This window comes from Ahaetulla prasina, chromosome 1 (genome assembly GCF_028640845.1).
Source record: "Ahaetulla prasina isolate Xishuangbanna chromosome 1, ASM2864084v1, whole genome shotgun sequence".
NCBI lineage: Eukaryota > Metazoa > Chordata > Lepidosauria > Squamata > Colubridae > Ahaetulla > Ahaetulla prasina.
The window spans coordinates 181,552,905-181,570,659 of NC_080539.1; the positions used below are offsets into that span (position 1 = coordinate 181,552,905).

At 41.4% G+C, this 17,755-nt stretch overlaps 1 protein-coding gene across 1 annotated transcript in view; it reads right to left on the reverse strand.

The window, feature by feature from the left end:
* The window catches only part of PLA2G7 (phospholipase A2 group VII), a 28,720-nt gene that overhangs the window by 3,742 nt on the left and 7,223 nt on the right, over window positions 1-17,755 (reverse strand). The window contains exons 4-10 of the mRNA XM_058183626.1: window positions 16,779-16,872; window positions 12,043-12,111; window positions 9,586-9,730; window positions 8,870-8,983; window positions 4,380-4,471; window positions 2,233-2,403; window positions 684-832 (exon numbers count right to left, since the gene is read on the reverse strand). Coding sequence (XP_058039609.1) covers window positions 684-832; window positions 2,233-2,403; window positions 4,380-4,471; window positions 8,870-8,983; window positions 9,586-9,730; window positions 12,043-12,111; window positions 16,779-16,872 — 834 coding nt within the window. The remainder of the gene's footprint in view (window positions 1-683; window positions 833-2,232; window positions 2,404-4,379; window positions 4,472-8,869; window positions 8,984-9,585; window positions 9,731-12,042; window positions 12,112-16,778; window positions 16,873-17,755) is intronic.

Consider the following 17,755-nt stretch of genomic DNA (forward strand, 5'->3'; position numbering starts at 1 on the left):
CATTCTGACAGTCTCTAAACCTCTGAGTATCAGAATCTGCATAGCTTCTAAAGATAGCGCACTGTATATAGCAGTCATCTGAAGTGCGAAGGTCTATGAGCTCAATTTCCAGGAAAGGGTTCCAACCCCATAGAAAAACATTTGGCTACCTGTGTCTCAGGAGTTCCAATAAGGATGAAACGAATCATCTGATGCCCTCAGGTGGTCCAGGTAATTGGACGATACATCACACTTTTGGGATCCTTTGAGTCAGTTTTTGATTCCTAATGACTGGGCAAGTCTCTGCAGTTTTCTTGCCAAGATTTCAGAAATGGTTTGCCATTGCCCACTTCCCAGGGCTGAGAGAAGGTGACAGGCTCAAAGTCATTCAGCTGGCTTTGTGCTTAAAAAGTAGGACTCACAGTCTCCTGGTTTTTAGCCTTAACCACTATACCAAATTGTCTTTCTATCTCTCTTGAGTCTCTCTCTCTCTCTCTTTCTCTCTCTCTCAACTTGTAACATGTTCTATTATATATGCATGTATGTATTATATTTTCAGGTAGCTTTAGTGATCAAACACTAAAGTTGCATCAAATATTGTAATCCATAGGTGGAAAGATATTGTCTGTAACATATCACCTTATCAGCATGTACTGATGCAGGGTGTTTAAAAAGTTAAATATAAAAACAATGCATCAACTTACCCAAATGTTTCTGTAAGAAGGCCAGTGAAGCTTTGTTGCTAATATCAATAGCTATTTGTGGATCTATATCTCCTTTCACATTAAAAATCTTCCCAAGTTCGTTTCCGGTAAGGAATGTAAAGTCGGTAAAACTCTGATGTACTGATCCCCTGAGAACAGCAAAAATGCATAAGGGTAAGCCAAACAAATAACCAAACAAGTCTGCCTACAAGAGGGTATCTTTACAAACACTGCTGAAACACATGGAACCTAATTAAATATTTTTGGTTTTGAAGATTTTTGTTTTCTTCTTTATGTGTTATCTTCATGTTCTGTGTCTTTTATTTTTTTCTCCAGCGGTAATAAATTAGAATTGTTTATTATCATTATACTAAAAATAAATTCAAAAACCTTTTCTTTGGAGATAAAAGGAATGCAACTACAATTGAAAGATGGAGTAAAACACAGTTCCTGTTGAACAATTATTTATTTATTTATTTATTTATTTATTTATTTATTTATTTATTTATTTATTTATTCATATTTTTATACCGCCCTATCTCCCTAGGGACTCAGGGCGGTGTACAGCCATATAAAAACACATAAATATACAAAGTAAAAGTATTCATGTACTTTTACTTTACATTTAGTATACATTTAGTATTCATGTTTGATTATTTAAATGAAATCATATAGATTCTTTTAATTATGTACATAGCAAGGTTACAATAGTTAAGAGCTATCCTACACAATATCTGTATCCTGCATGAGGAGGGGGTTGGACTAGATGACCTCCAAGATCCCTTCCAACTCTAGTTACTGTTACAAGACCAGCTCTACATACTTTTTCAACAGCCAAAATCACCCAAATATGAAAAGTGTGTAATTAATGATGCTGTTAAATGTGACCAAATAAAGGATATGTTGCCTTGTATTTAACAGAGGATCCAGAGGACATTAATCTATACCGAATACAGAATAGTAAGAGTTGGAAGGGTTCTTGGAGGTGGTCTAGCCCAACCCCCTGCTCAAATAGGAGACACAGGTATTATAGGTATAGGAGACCCTATACCATTACATACCATTATATCTACCTACACTATATTCCTGATCAATAAGAACACAGAAAGAATATTTAGACCTTGAAAGAGGAGTACTATAACAATATTTTCAGGATGGACAATCAGGGAAAATTAATCTCAGGAAAAGAATCCCAGGCAGTCTGAGGAAGACCAATGAATTACCTTAACTGTTCAATCTTGGATGATGGGTTATGTAATCCAGGCTCCCTGTGGGATAACTAAAATTCAGAGGGACGAATAACAATGTTGTGGGATTATCAAATCTTGCTTTTGTCAATATCATCTCTGGGATTTTGTAATATTTTAGTTTTATGACATTTTTACAATTTAAGTTTTAAAAATAATAATTTGGAACCCCACTTGCAGGTGATATGGGTGCTTATCTCAGTTACATCTGATTAGTTTTAAATTATATAAATTTAACTCTATAATTCCATGCCTCTTAACCCTATTCTAAAGAAACTAAAGGTACGATATTTGACACTCACATAATAGTTATCATTTTTCTTTCTCTGCCTTGGTAGTTAAGTTTCTTCATCTCTAGGATATTTGAAGCCCACTGGTATTTTTCTGAATTAATAAAGAGCAATGGCTGGCGCACTTTGGGATATACTTCATCAGATAGGGGAAGCATCCATGCATCAAGAGCAACACCACATCTGTTCAGAAAAAAAAAGTTCTATAACATGTCAGTACCAGTTTGCACATCCTAAAGCGCACATAGATGCTATACATCACACATCTACATCCATAGAGATATTTTATGTTAATTTTATTAAGTTCCATTAGCAGAAACTTTCTGTAAAACATGTTCAATATTAAGAGGCGGTGGGCTCTCCTAAAATAAGTTGTTTAATAAAGATAGAAAAGCAAAAGGAATTTGTCATGGAATACTTTAGGGCTATCCTGTGTTACAGACCTTTCCATGAACACTGGGCTGTGGATTTCAAGATGAATCCATGGAAAGAGAGTACTATATAAGGTTGACATCATTTACTGGAAATGCTTGGAACTGGCCAATATAATGCTGTGTAATCATTTTCTTTACTGTGATTTTATATTTATGTTTATTGTTCTATGAGGCAAGCTACCTTGAATCTATAGAATAAGTAACATATACATCTATTTACTAATCAATCAATCAATCAATTCTACATCTGCAATTCTACTGTGCATTTATATCAGGGGTAAAATGCAGCCAGCTTCCCTACCAGCTTGGAAGCACGCACGCCATCATCACATTGTGGTTCTGACCCTCTGCGCATGCGCAGAAGGCTTTGTGCATGTGCAGAGGGTTGAAAACCGGACTTCCGCTGCCAGCACTATCGGCTCCCTGAACTTCACACCGCCAGTGGATAGACTCAGTTACAGTGGTGATTACTACACCACTGAAGAACCAGGTTATGGACAGGTCATAATGAAGAAAATAAATCTATGCCATTGGTAAAAACTGACAATGACATGATGGCATACAATCAATCAAGCAATCAATGTAATTCAATTGACATAAGTTTTCTTCCCTTGATATTATGTATAAGCCCTGACTTCCTTAACCTTTACAAATACAGGTAGTCCTCAACTTACGAACATAATTGTAACTTGTAAGGTTTTGGTAATGATCTTCAAAGCGCTCCATGGCATAGGGCCGGGTTACTTACGGGACCGTCTGCTGCCACCGAATGCCTCCCACCGGCCCGTGCGCTCTCACAGGGAGGGACTCCTCAGGATGCCGTCGGCCAGGCAGTGCCGACTGGTGACGTCCAGGGGAAGGGCCTTTTCTGTGGGGGCTCCCACCCTCTGGAACGAGCTTCCCCCAGGACTTCGTCAACTTCCTGACCTTCGGACCTTCCGCCGCGAGCTTAAGACACATCTATTTATCTGCACAGGACTGGACTAGAGTTTTAAATTTTAAATGTCTAAATTTTAGATTTGGTTTTAAATTGGGTTTTATTATTTATATGTCTATTTTAAATATTTGGCCTATATAATAAGTTTTTTAGATGAATGTTTTACTTTGTATATTTATGTTGTTTTTTTATATGGCTGTACACCGCCCTGAGTCCCTGGGGAGATAGGGCGGTATAAAAGTACGAATAAATAAATAAATAAATAAATAAATAAATAAATAAATAAATAACTGGAATTTCCATTGCTGAGCAATATGATCATGAAGAATGATGTTGTGTGACTGGATTGCTTAGCAATGGCAATCCCAACAGTCCTATTGCCATTATAACTCCAGATGCTAAATGGAGGGAGTCCAAGATTAGGAGTGTGAGTGTGACACAGGAGGATAGCGAAGGTCCTGGAAGTCTGGCACAGGTAGAGTTGGGTGGGGTGCTGCAGTGTGAAGATGCCTGTAGATGAGCAAGGGGAATTGAAGCACCCCAACTATTGTAAGTGCAGGTAAGCTGCCAAATGCCCAACTCTTTATCATGTGACTATTGGGGGAGGGCTCTGAAATGGCCATACCTTTGGGGATGGATTGCTTAAGTGCTGTGGTTCAGGGCCACCATAACTTCAAACAGTCTGAACAAATAGCCATATCTCAAGGACTATCTGTAAAACATATTACTGCAAAGAAAAACAGCTACTAGGTAAACCTGATGTAGGGTTTTTTTAAACTAGTTCTTACTTGAATCGTGGATCTTTGCTAAGTGTTTCTATGACTGTGGCAGCACCAAAAGAATGCCCCATTGCTGCTATCTTCTGTAAGTCAATAGAATTCTGAAAAGAAAATGATAATGAATGATATTCCCTTTTGTTTTCAATCTGATGATTCTATTTTAATTCATTCTATACTGAGGAACCTGATTCCTTAGTGCCCTTCAACTGTTTTAAACATCAATCACTACATCTTTTGCCAAAATTAAACTGCTGCAGATGATTAGCATGTCCCAGTTTCTTAATCATGTTCAACAAATTCTTTAACACTAACCCTACAGTGTGACACTATTTCTGGATAACGTGCACAGGAATAAAAAGATCACAAACCTTTGTTTTAAATAGTGATTAACTAACTAACTAACTAACTAACTGGACATGGTGAATAATCTGAACAGCCTTTTTAAAGAGTCTTATGATAAGAGTAAAACACATATAGATTAATACCAAAAATTTATTTATTTATTTATTTATTATTCAAATTTGTATACCGCCCTATCTCCTAAAGGACTCAGGGCGGTTCACAGGCATATAAAACATCAATATACAAATTAAAATAATCATTAAAAAACTTATTCTAATGCCCAATTATTAAAAAAGAAATATAAATATTAAAACCAATTTAAAACCCCTATAAATTTAAAATCTAAGCCAGTCCTGCACAGATGAATAAATGTGTCTTGAGCTCGCGACGGAAGGTTCGGAGGTCCGGAAGTAGACGGAGTCCTGGGGGGAGTTCGTTCCAGAGGGCGGGAGCCCCCACAGAGAAGGCCCTTCCCCTGGGCGTTGCCAGACGACACTGCCTAGCTGACGGCACCCTGAGGAGTCCCTCTCTGTGAGAGCGCACGGGTCGGTGAGAGGTATCTGGTCGCAGTAGGCGGTCCCGTAGATAACCCGGCCCTATGCCATGGAGCGCTTTGAAGGTGGTCACCAAAACCTTGAGCGCACCGGAAGGCCACAGGTAGCCAGTGCAGCCTGCGCAGGATGGGTGTTATCACGGGAGCCACGAGGGCTCCATCTATCACCCGCACAGCCGCATTCTGGACTAACTGTAGCCTCCGGATGCCCTTCAAGGAAGCCCCATGTAGAGGCGTTGCAGTAATCCAGGCGAGGCGTCACGAGGCGTGGTGACCGTGCATAGGGCCTCCCGGTCCAGAAAGGCGCAACTGGCGCACCAGGCGAACCTGGTAGAACGCTCTCCTGGAGCGGCCGTCAAATGATCTTCTAGAGACAGCCGTTCATCCAGGAGGGCGCTAAGTTGCGCACCCTCTCCATCGGGGCCAATGACTCGCCACCGATGGTCAGCCGCGATTTAGCTGACTGTGCGGGATGCCGGCATCCACCTCCACTCTGTCTTGGAGGATTGAGCTTGAGCCTGTTTCTCCCCATCCAGACCCGTCGGCCTCCAGACACCGGGACAGCACTTGATAACCGTTGGGGTGGTCCGGTGTGAAAAGTACAGCTGGGTGTCATCCGCATACAGCTGGTACCTCACACGAACCCACTGATGATCTCACCCAGCGGCTTCATGTAGATGTTGAACAGAAGGCGAGAGGATCGATCCCCGCGGCACCCCACAAGTGAGGCGCCTCGGGCCGACCTCTGCCCCTGTCAACACCGACTGTGACCGGTCGGAGAGATAGGAGGAGAACCACCGATAAACGGTGCCTCCCACTCCCAATCCCTCCAACCGCGCAGCAGGATACCATGGTCGATGGTATCGAAAGCCGCTGAGAGGTCTAATAGGACCAGGGCAGAGGAACAACCCCATCCCTGGCCCTCCAGAGATCATCCACCAACGCGACCAAAGCCGTCTCCGTGCTGTAACCGGGCCGGAAACCGGACTGGAACGGGTCTAGATAGACAGTTTCATTCAGGTGCAAGGGAAACTGATATGCCACCATATTTCTACAACCTTCGCCGCGGCGGGTTGGAGACCGGACGATAATTACCTAAAACAGCCGGGTCCAGGGAAGGCTTCTTGAGGAGGGGCCTCACCACCGCCTCTTTCAAGGCGGCCGGAAAGACACCCTCCACCAAAGAAGCGCTCGTAATCGCCTGGAGCCAGCCTCGTGTCACCTCCTGCGTGGCCAGCACCAACCAGGAGGGGCACGGGTCCAGTAAACACGTGGTGGCATTCAGCCTCCCCAACAACCTGTCCATGTCCTCGGGAGCGACAGGGTCAAACTCATCCCATAAAATGTCACCAAGACCACCCTCAGCCGTCTCACCCGTATCACTGCAATCTTGGTCCAGACCATCCCGAAGCTGAACGATTTTATCGTATAGATAACCGTTAAACTCCTCAGCACGTCCCTGCAACGGGTCATCCCGCTCCCCCTGGTGTAGGAGGGAGCGGGTCACCCGAAACAGGGCGGCTGGGCGGTTATCTGCCGATGCAATGAGGGAGGAGGCGTAGCTACGCCTCGCTTCCCTCAATGCCACTAGGTAAGCCCTAGTATAGGACTTCACTAGTGTCCGATCAGCTTCTGAACGGCTAGACCTCCAGGAACTCTCTAGGCGTTTTCTCCGGCGCTTCATCCCTCTCAGCTCCTCGGAGAACCAAGGAGCCGGTTGGGACCTGTGCCGGGTCAGAGGCGGCAAAGGCACGACACAGTCTAAGGCCCCCGCCGCGGCCCATTCCCAGGCCGCAACAAGTTCCTCAGCCGAACCGTGAGCCAGACCCTCAGGAAATGGCCCAAGCTCTGTCCGGAACCCCTCCGGGTCCATCAGGCGCCTGGGACGGAACCAACGTGTCGGCTCCGTCTCCCTGCGGTGGTGAATGGCGGTCAGAAAGTCCAGACGAAGAAGAGAGTGATCTGACCATGACAAAGGTTCAGTGACTATTTCCTTTAAGTCCAGATCTCTCGACCACTGACCAGAGACAAAAATCAGGTCCAGAGTGCCACCCCCAATGTGAGTAGGGCCATCAACTACTTGGGTCAGGTCCAAGGCCGTCATGGAAGCCATGAACTCCCGAGCTGCCGTCGATGACGAGCCGGACGATGGCAAGTTAAAGTCCCCCATGACTAATAGTCTGGGGGTCTCAACTGCCACCCCGGCCAGCACCTCCAGAAGCTCGGGCAGGGCAGCTGTCACGCAGCAAGGAGCCAGGTACGTGATCAGCAAACCCATCTGACACCTATGACCCCATCTCACAAAGAGGGATTCGCACCCGGCAATCTGAAGTACAGTGGTCTCCCTCGGCTCTAGACTCTCTCTAATCACAACCGCCACCCCCCCACCCCTACCCTGAGCCCTCGGCTGATGGAATGCACAGAAACCCGGCGGGCACATCTCAACAAGGGGCACACCCCCTTCCGTGCCCAGCCAGGTTTCCGTAACGCCTATAAGGTCCGCAGCGCCCCCCTGATATAGATCTGCTGCAAAGAATTACCGTATTTTTCAGAGTATAAGACACACCTTTTTCCCACCTAAAGAGGTGAAAATTTGGGTGCGTCTTATACACCAAATGTAGCCCCTCCCACCCACTGGCCCCCACCCTTTGGGCTCTGCCTCCCAGCAATTTACCTCCTTGCAGCAAGCAGCAAGAAGTAACAGCCCATTTCAGCTTCAGCACAGCCTAATTAGCACAAGTTGATTGACCCCAACTCTCAGCTGTTTCAGGCTGCAGGGATTGCCATTGCCTATTGCTACACGGGCCTTTGCTGCTTGCTGCAAGGAGGTAAATAGCTGGGAGCAGACTTTTTTTCTTGTGCAAATCAAGCTATGATGAAAATGAAAATGAAAGTAAAGCAGACTTTTGCTGTTTGCTGCAACAAAAATTGCTGGGAGGCAGATTTCTTTTTCTTGTTTTCTTCACCAAAAAAGGTAGGTGCGTCTTATAGTCCGGTACGTCTTATATTCTGAAAAATACAGTATATGAACAGCTGTAAGATCCTGGACTTAGATCTGTGTTCAGGTCTGTCTATGTTCAGGTGACTCTACTTCAGGACTGCACTTGAACACAGAATTCATTGGGTGTCTCAGGAGACTCTTGGATAAATTAATTAATAGGTTTTAACATGTAAGAAAGCAGATGGCATAGGAAGATTGGTGCCATGTGAGAAGCAGGTTAGTCAATGAAGTGTTGAAGCAAATGCTTTTCATCTAATCAGTCTCTCTTAAGGAAACTCTTAAATGATACACTTTGCTTAGAAAGATAAGCAGCATTGCACTTTTTTAAAGAAGGAATAGAAGCATTATTCAGTTATCTCAAAAGAAATACATATTAAAAGGGCAATTATTATATTAATAGTCATCAATTTGATTTTCTGGTACCATCAGAACCTTTAGAGAAAGACAAAATCAGATTCATCCAATATCACAATAGTATAAAAACAAAGGTTTAACTGTTTTACAACAGCATTTCAGCAAAGGAAGTGCCAATCTGAAATACATAATACAACATACCAAATTATGAATTCCCAATTAGCAAAGGGAATCTTCTACCTCATTTACCTTTAAAAGGTTCCAGTTGAAATTTAAAGGCAAAATGTTCTTAGCGGGAATTCCAGAATTAATTTTAACCAAAAGTTTAAGAGCTCTAATGCATTCATCTGCCCTTTGCTGTACCTACACGAAGAACAGACAAAAGCCATTTTCAGTGTATGATTTAACAATCTGAAAAAACAAACGCCTGTGTATCTATGGCTTCTATCTATGTTATAAAATGTGTGATTAGGATTTTTCTAAGCTAGGGGCTTACCTTTAAAGGGGGCACTAATTAGGCCATAGGTTATTTCAGGTCTCATTTTGGAATGAAAAATTCCTTGGTCGCCTTATGCTGAGAGAACGTGGAAAATGTGACCATGTTCCTTTCCTTAGATCTTTCCATGCTTTTTTAATACCATCAACCTCCGGGATGCGTAAGATTTTGGGTTACATGCCTCTGCTCCTATGCTGATGGTCAATTCCAGAAGCAGATGCTGGGGGATATTTGCTTCAATCCTTTACTGTTATGCTATACCATTCCTCAAGATTCATGCCATAGTAACTATTGAGTTCTGAGTCATCATCCACTGGATTTTAAAAGTGATAAATTGGATGGCACTATCATATCTACTTCAGCTACAGAGTATATGACCAGGCATATTGATTTAAAATATAGGGGTTCCTGAGACTGAATCAGTGATGCTTCTGTAATGCACTAGGATTTAGAAGATTTGCATGAATACCTGTTGCCGCCTCAACAACTGTTCATTTTCATCTGATTTTAATTCCCTATAGTACATCCATTCTTTGTCCAATGCTGGGGGTTTGCTTTTGCTTCCTTTGGCGGGGTTTTTTTTATAGTAATATGTAGCTGAAGAGGACTGGTCTCTAATGGGAAAAAAAAAACACTCTTATCTGTGCTTTGAGACAGCAACACTTTCCCCCCACAAAGCTCATACAATGACTTATAAATGTTTAAAATAAATGTTGTATTAATAAATATATTAGAACTCATTCCTAATTTAGCACCAGAATATAACATTAAAGAAAACTTGGTATGTAAAAGGTTTATTAAGATTAATGTGTACAGATGGCAAAATAATGAGTTTACATCTAAAAAAACCTTTTTTACAACCCTGTAATTCCTTAATTTGGAGTACAGGTGAGGGAACTGGATGGAGCTAACTGTTTACTGGCCGGATGTCCTTCCTGAAACCATTCTGAATTCACATGAGATATGTTTTCTTTGCACTCTAGAGAGAAACATCTGCCGCTACCTGGGATTCAACTCTCAACCTTCCAAGTGGGAGGCAAACATCTTCACCATTAGGCCACCACCCCACTGAAGTTTACGTCTAAAATGTTGCCGTTTTAATTAATAGACTGACTTAGTAATTGATAAAAGGTGTTGAGAATTTCTGAATGTGTGAAAGACTATGTTTTGATAGTGTTAAGAGTGAATTTGGGGGGGGGATTTATAATCAATTCTTTATTTTAGGGTTATGATTTGGTCCTGTAAATAAATGTAATAATTCTAGTTTTGGAGAGCATTCAATTCTTTGCCTAGTGATAATATTTATTTCCACAGGAAAATTAACTGTGATGATAAATATTATAATTTGCCCATCATCAGCTGTACGCTGATGATACTCAGCTGTACTTCTCCACCCCAGGCCACCCCAACGAAGCTGTTGAAGTGCTGTCCCAGTGTTTGGAAGCCGTATGGGTCTGGATGGGGAGGAACAGGCTCAAGCTCAATCCCTCCAAGACGGAGTGGCTGTGGATGCCGGCACCCCGATTCAGTCAGCTACAGCCGCGGCTGACTGTTGGAGGCGAGTTATTGGCCCCAAAGGATAGGGTGCGCAACTTGGGTGTTCTCCTGGATGAACGGCTGTCGTTTGAAGATCATTTGACGGCCGTCTCCAGGAGGGCTTTTCACCAGGTTCGCCTGGTTCGCCAGTTGCGCCCCTTCCTTGATCGGGATGCCTTGTGCACAGTCACTCATGCTCTTGTCACCTCTCGCTTGGATTATTGCAATGCTCTCTACATGGGGCTCCCCTTGAAGTGCACCCAGAGGCTTCAGTTAGTCCAGAATGCAGCTGCGCGGGTGATAGAGGGAGCTCCACGTAGCTCCCATGTAACACCACTCCTGCACAGACTGCACTGGCTGCCTGTGGTCTTTCGGGTGCACTTTAAGGTTCTGGTTACTACCTTTAAAGCGCTCCACGGCTTAGGGCCTGGGTACTTACGGGACCGCCTACTGTTACCTCATGCCTCCCACCGACCCGTACGCTCACACAGAGAGGGACTTTTCAGGGTGCCGTCCGCCAAACAATGTCGGCTGGCGGCCCCCAGGGGAAGATCCTTCTCTGTGGGGGCTCCTACCCTCTGGAACGAACTTCCCCCTGGTTTATGCCAAATAGCTGACCTTCGGACCTTTCGCTGTGAACTGAAAACGCATTTATTTACTCGCGCGGGGCTGGCTTAAATTTTGTTGTATTTTTAAATTTATATTCCATATTTCTAAATTTTATATGAATTTTAATGGGTTTTTAGAATTTTAAATGTTTTAAAGTTTTCAGCCAATTGTGTAATAAGTTTTTTAATTTTGTTTTAATTGTATATTGTATTGTTTGTTTTTTACTCTGGCTGTACACCGCCCTGAGTCCTTCGGGAGAAGGGCGGTATAGAAATCTAATTAATAATAATAATAATAATAATAATAATAATAATAATAATAATAATAATAATAATAATAATAATAATAATAATCCGTAAGCATTGTAAAAGCCTGTCTGTCTAGTGGTTAAAGCAGCTAGAAAGAAAGAGACCTTGAGTTCTAGTTCCACCACCCAGCTGGATGACTTTGGGCCACTCAGTCTCTCTCAGTCCAAACTACCTCACAGAGTTGTTGTTGAGGGGAAAATAGGGGAAGGAATATTAGGTATGCTTGCTACTTGGAGTTATTTATAAAAATAATAAGGCAAAATATAAACAAATAAACAAATAAAAATTAGTTAAGCGGCTCAGCATCAGCCCATAGCAACTGAATCACTACAGTTATTATTCCATAGTGGATCTCAGTGATTGGTTGAGTGAAATTCTTGGTATTCTCAGTTTATAATAAGTACAAAGTCCTTTATTAGATTCTATGTACATATTTCTACCTCAGTCAATTAAAAATTGAGATATAAGCATACCTATGCTCCACAGAAGCAACAATAAACCCCCGAGATGCCATTTCAATGCAAATTGCAGAATACAGCGTCCTAGATTGAAATAAATACAATTTTGCAAATTAGAATAGAATAGAATAGAATAGAATAGAATAGAATAGAATAGAATAGAATAGAATAGAATTTTTATTGGCCAAGTGTGATTGGACACACAAGGAATTTGTCTTGGTGCATATGCTCTCAGTGTACATAAAAGAAAAGATACGTTCATCAAGTCAGTCTTTTAAATCATTTGCATGCTACATCTCCTTTTTTACTATACATAAACAGTCTCAATTCCTAGATTTTTAAAAAGATTAAACATGCCCTCATCCACATATTTATATGGTAAGACGTATAAAGATGAAAAAATGAAAGAGAATCGGTCGGGGAAATATACACATCCTATGTTGAAGAGCATTCTGCTAGTCTTCCAGTTCCCCTTCTGCATTGTGGGAAATATTTCTTAGACTTGCCCACAGTCACAAGACACAAGCCAAGGTAGCTTTAAGGCTGTTTGTTTCCCCTCCCCATATTCTATTCACATCCGTAAACAATTAGCGGCATGGAAAATGTACTGCTGCAAAACATTTTAGCCTCCCCATCCCCACCCCACCCCCAAATCATCTTCATGCCATGCTCCTCAGTTTTACTCATTCTGGGCAAAGTTGATACTAGGAAAAAAAAAGAGAGGAGGAGCCCCTTTTGGACAACTGCTAATTGGGAAAAGAGCACAGTTTGGGACAGAGAAAAATATGCAGCTACAAGAAGCTAGAGAAGCAGCTGGCTCAGCAGCTAACTAGAAATGTGCAGGGCAGATAAAATGAACAAAGACAATAAAGTGGAGAGTGTGTTGGATGGTAAAAGATTGGGGAGAAGTTGGGTGATGAAAACAAATTTATATATATATATGTTTTCTGAGATTTTCACGGGTGTTTGTATATAGGTCTTTGGTTGTTTGGGTTTTCTCCCGTGTAAAATTGGAAGTGTCTTGGCGACGTTTCGACGAAGTCTCATTCGTCATCTTCAGGCTTCAGCTTCGTGCTTCGGGGAGCAATGTGTGATCGCAGCTGTTTCTTCCTTTTAACTGCTAGTGGGGGTTTGAACTGATTGGGTGGGAGCTTGGCTGTGCTCTGATTGGATGGGTTTTTTTCTGTGCTCTGATTGGCTGGGGGTGTGTCCTGTGTTGGTGGGGGCTTGGTTGTGCTCAGTCTGTGCTGCAGGGGGATTTGAGCTGGTGACCTGCATAGCTGTTGTTTGGCTTTGTGGTCGTGCTACATCTTCATAGTGGGTGTCAGTCTGCTGCATGAATGGATTGGAGGGGTTTGAAATGGCTAATGTTGCAGCTGCGGTCTGGCTTCTGGTCCTTGGTCGTGCTTTATGATCAGTGTGGGTTTGGGTCTGCTTTCTGGGTGGATGTGCGGTGGTGACATCCTGTGTGGACCTTGTGAGTGTGGGTCTGGTGTCATTCCTCGTGTTAGACACTCGTTTGTCAATAAGGGTGGGTTTCCAAATGGCTGGTAGGCGGGAAGTGTCATCTCGTTTGTTCATGCTGTGTGGGCGTTTTTCTATCTCAATGGCTTCTCTGATTATTCTGTTGTTAAAGTGTTCAGTTTTGGCGATAGTTCTGGTCTTTTTAAAGTCAATATCATGTCCTGTGACTTTAAAGTGTTGGACCAGGGAAGAAGTTGGTTCCTCTTTTTTGAATGAGTTCTTGTGTTCTTCAATGCGTGCACTTATTCTTCTGTTGGTTTGTCCAATGTATGTGGTGGGGCAGGTGGTGCATGGGATTTCATATACTCCTTGATTTTCTAACTCAATTTTGTCTTTGGGGTTTCTTAGGATGGTGGATATTTTTCTGTTTGTGCAGAATGCTGTCTTGATGTTGTGTTTGTGGAGGATCTTGCTGATTCTGTCTGTGGTGCCTTTTATATATGGGAGGAGGGCTGTGCCGTTTTCTTGTTCTCTGTCTTGGATTTTAGTGCGGGGTTCTTTTTGGATTAGCTTGGTAATCTTATTTCTTTGGAATCCATTGGATGTTAGTACATTAGTGAGAGTGTCTAGTTCGGGTTTTAGGTGTTGTTCATCAGCTAAGCATTTTGTTCTGGAGATGAACAAAATTTGTTCTAGAAAACCCAATGTATATATATATATGTGTGTGTGTGTGTGTGTGTCTGTCTGTCTGTCTGTCTGTCTGTCTGTCTGTCTGTCTGTCTGTCTCTTTATCTGTCTGTTATGGAGAGAATGCAATATGGGACTTGTACAGATAGGCAGGCCTGAGAGAATGCCATTTTAACAATTAGAAAAACAAAGGCTAAAACTTATGAATTGCCCCAAAAACTAGAAGCTCTACTTTCATCTGGGTTCCTACCAGGGGTGAAATAAGACCGGTTTGGACCGGTTTGGGTAAACCACTAATGATCATTGGCTTTGGTTCACTGAACCGGTAGTAATCACCCCTCATTGGCCTCACCCACACCCGGCTGGTCACCACTCACCTCTTCCGGCTGCTCGATATTCCACAGAATTCAATGTTAAATGCAGCAGAGAAAATGCTAACGTTTCTCCCTCCATTCAGAACGGAGCTGCTGCAGGCTGTCCCTTTAAGGTAGTTCCCAGGAGGGAGGGGAATGGGGGGAACAGCTGGAATTGGCCTGTTTTCGTGAAAGGCAGGAAAATGGGGAAGGGGATTTTCCTGCTGTCATCCATTCCTCAATCTCAGCACAGACTGAGGGAAAGATGGTAGGCAGGAATATTCTTCTCCCCACTTTCCTGCCATTCACGACAAGGAGTGGCTGGGAGGGGAGGAGCCGGTAAGGAGCCCCTCAATGTGAGTGATGTTGAGTTGACCATGCCTACTCAGTCACATGACCTCTCCCAACAAGCCACGCCCACAGAACCAGTAGGGGAATTTTTTTAATTTCAACACTGGTTCCTACAGGTATGTCTGACCACAGTTAATATAGTCAGCATGGCCAAAGGCAGGTCTTGGTATGGAATTACGTTACTTTTGAATTTCAATTTCAAATCTTTATTATCAGTGCACAACGTGTGTACAATGAGATTGGTTGAGCTCTCTCAGTGCACCCCCCCACCACAATACAACTCACAGTGAAGACAGAAAATCCTAACCCAATAAATTTAAAATAAATTAAAATTTATTTAATTTATTTATTTATTAAATTTATTAAATTATTTATTAAATTTATTTAAAATAAATTTAAAATAAATTAATTTCTGATTGGTCTAAAACTTGGCAACTCCAAATCTCAACCAGCAAATGCTCAGTCTTACATATTGGAAAAAAGAACCCCAACATCAAGTACAAACTGGATGGACATTACCTAACTGACGACCCCCACCCTGTCAAAGACCTTGGAGTTCTCATATCTAATGACCTTAATGCCAAAACCCACTGCAACTACATACCAAAAAAGGCCCTAAGAGTTGTAAATCTAATTTTACGCAGCTTCTTTTCAAAAAACTCTACACTACTAACTAGAGCATACAAAACATTTGCCAGACCTATTCTTGAATACAGCTCATCCATCTGGAACCCATACCACATCTCTGACATAAATACAATAGAAAGAGTCCAGAAATATTTTACTAGAAGAGTTCTTCACTCCTCCAAAAATAACAAAATACCTTATACTGACAGACTTGAAATCCTGGGATTAGAAAACTTACAACTCCGTCGACTTCGACATGACCTGTGTTTAACACACAAAATCATCTATTGCAATATCCTTCCTATAAAAGACTACTTCAGCTTCAATCGCAATATTACAAGAGCAAAAAATAGATTCAAGCTAAATGTCAATCGCTTCAAACTTGATTGCAGAAAATATGACTTCTGTAACAGAGTTGTTAATGCTTGGAACTCATTACCTGACTCCATAGTCTCTACTCATAATCCCAAAATCTTCAACCAAAAACTGTCTACTATTGACCTCACCCCATTCCTGAGAGGACTATAAGGGGCGTGCATAAGAGCACAAATGTGCCTGCTGTTCCTGTCTTATTGTTCCCTTCATTATATCCAATTACTATAGTTGATGCATAATTTTAATTATATATATATATATATATATATTCTTCAAGATATGCTGTTTTATCTATGATATTTGTTTGTGTATACTGTTGTGACAAAAATAAATAAATAAATAAAAAATCATATTAATAAAATACCCAGTCCTATTTCACTGCTGTGAACATGTTACACATTGCACCGGCCCTGCAGTCCATCATACTACATAGTTATGATGTTATTTCTCATTTAGGAGTCTGACAGCCCACAGATAAAAACTGTTCTTCAGCCTGTTTGTACATCTGGCTATACTTCTATATCTCCTTTCCAATGGTAGGAGGGTAAAGAAGTGATGACCAGGGTGAGAATCATCATTTTGATTATAACCGCCTTCATCATGTTAATTATCATCTTCCAAACTATAAATATTAATATTACAGCTATGAAATGGTTAAATAATATGTAAGAAAAGGCCTCATGGAACTTATTTCAAGAGATTTATATATATATTTATTTATTTATTTATTATGAAAGTCATATGTCACCCCGTTTTATCATATTTCTGATGACATATGTTGGGTGAAGCTGTGCTAGAAAAAAATGAGGATATGATATTGAATGAATGCAAGCATACATGGTAAACCAGACTTCCTTTTTCAGAGGTATCAGATATTTAAAAAGGCAGTATTACCTAAATGCTCCAAGTCCATGGGAAAAAATAATTAGGGGATATTTTTCTCCAGTCTTGAATTCAGCATTCCACTTTGCAGGAGATGTAACTGAGCCTAGACAGAAGAAAGCAAGTTTTGTTAAATTTTCTAGGTTCTTTTTTTATACAGTAGATGATTTCACTAAACTGAAATTGAACTCATTTTTAAAACTGCACTGCATCCTTAAGCTAGCCTTTAAAGAATAATTCAAGATACACTTAATGCAAAATGTAATTCAAGATACACTTAATGCAAAATGTTTAAAAAAATTATCCCGAATGACACTGTCCCCATATAAATATATTTTAGAAAGTTCTTTTCAGAAAAATGGTAGTATAAATTGTGCTGTGTGCTAACTAATTATGTGATGGCCATTTTAGCATTCACAATATTTGGAATCAATGAAATTGAACACAGTAAAGCAATCTAAGCTCAACTTCCTCTGTGGGACATAATTGGAACTGAATAAAAAATATTGCTACTTTGGACTTGAAGAGTTCATAAATAAGCTTTAGCAATTTGCCTAGATTCTTATGGGTCATAAAAACGTACAGTAATATACCAGTATGCTTTGCCTTAAACTACTGTACCTTCAAATAGTTTTTGGGATTTGTTTCTATCTTTCACTATATGTTTTTCTATCCAAATCAACTTTGGATGGGACTGGGATAAAAGTGATTTTATATAGCTTTCATAGTGTTGTAACATTCTTTTACAAATAGAGGTAGTCCTCGACTTATAGCCACAATTGAGCCCAAAATGTCTATTGCTAAGCAAGGCAGTAGCTAAGTGAATTTTGCCCCATTTTACAACCTTTCTTACTATAGTTGTTAAGTGAATCACTGTAATTGTTAAGTTAGTAACATGGTTGTTAAGTGAATTTGGCTTTCCCATTGACTTTGCTGATAGAAGGTTGCAAAAGGTGATCACTTGACCCCAGGACACTGCAACTGTCATA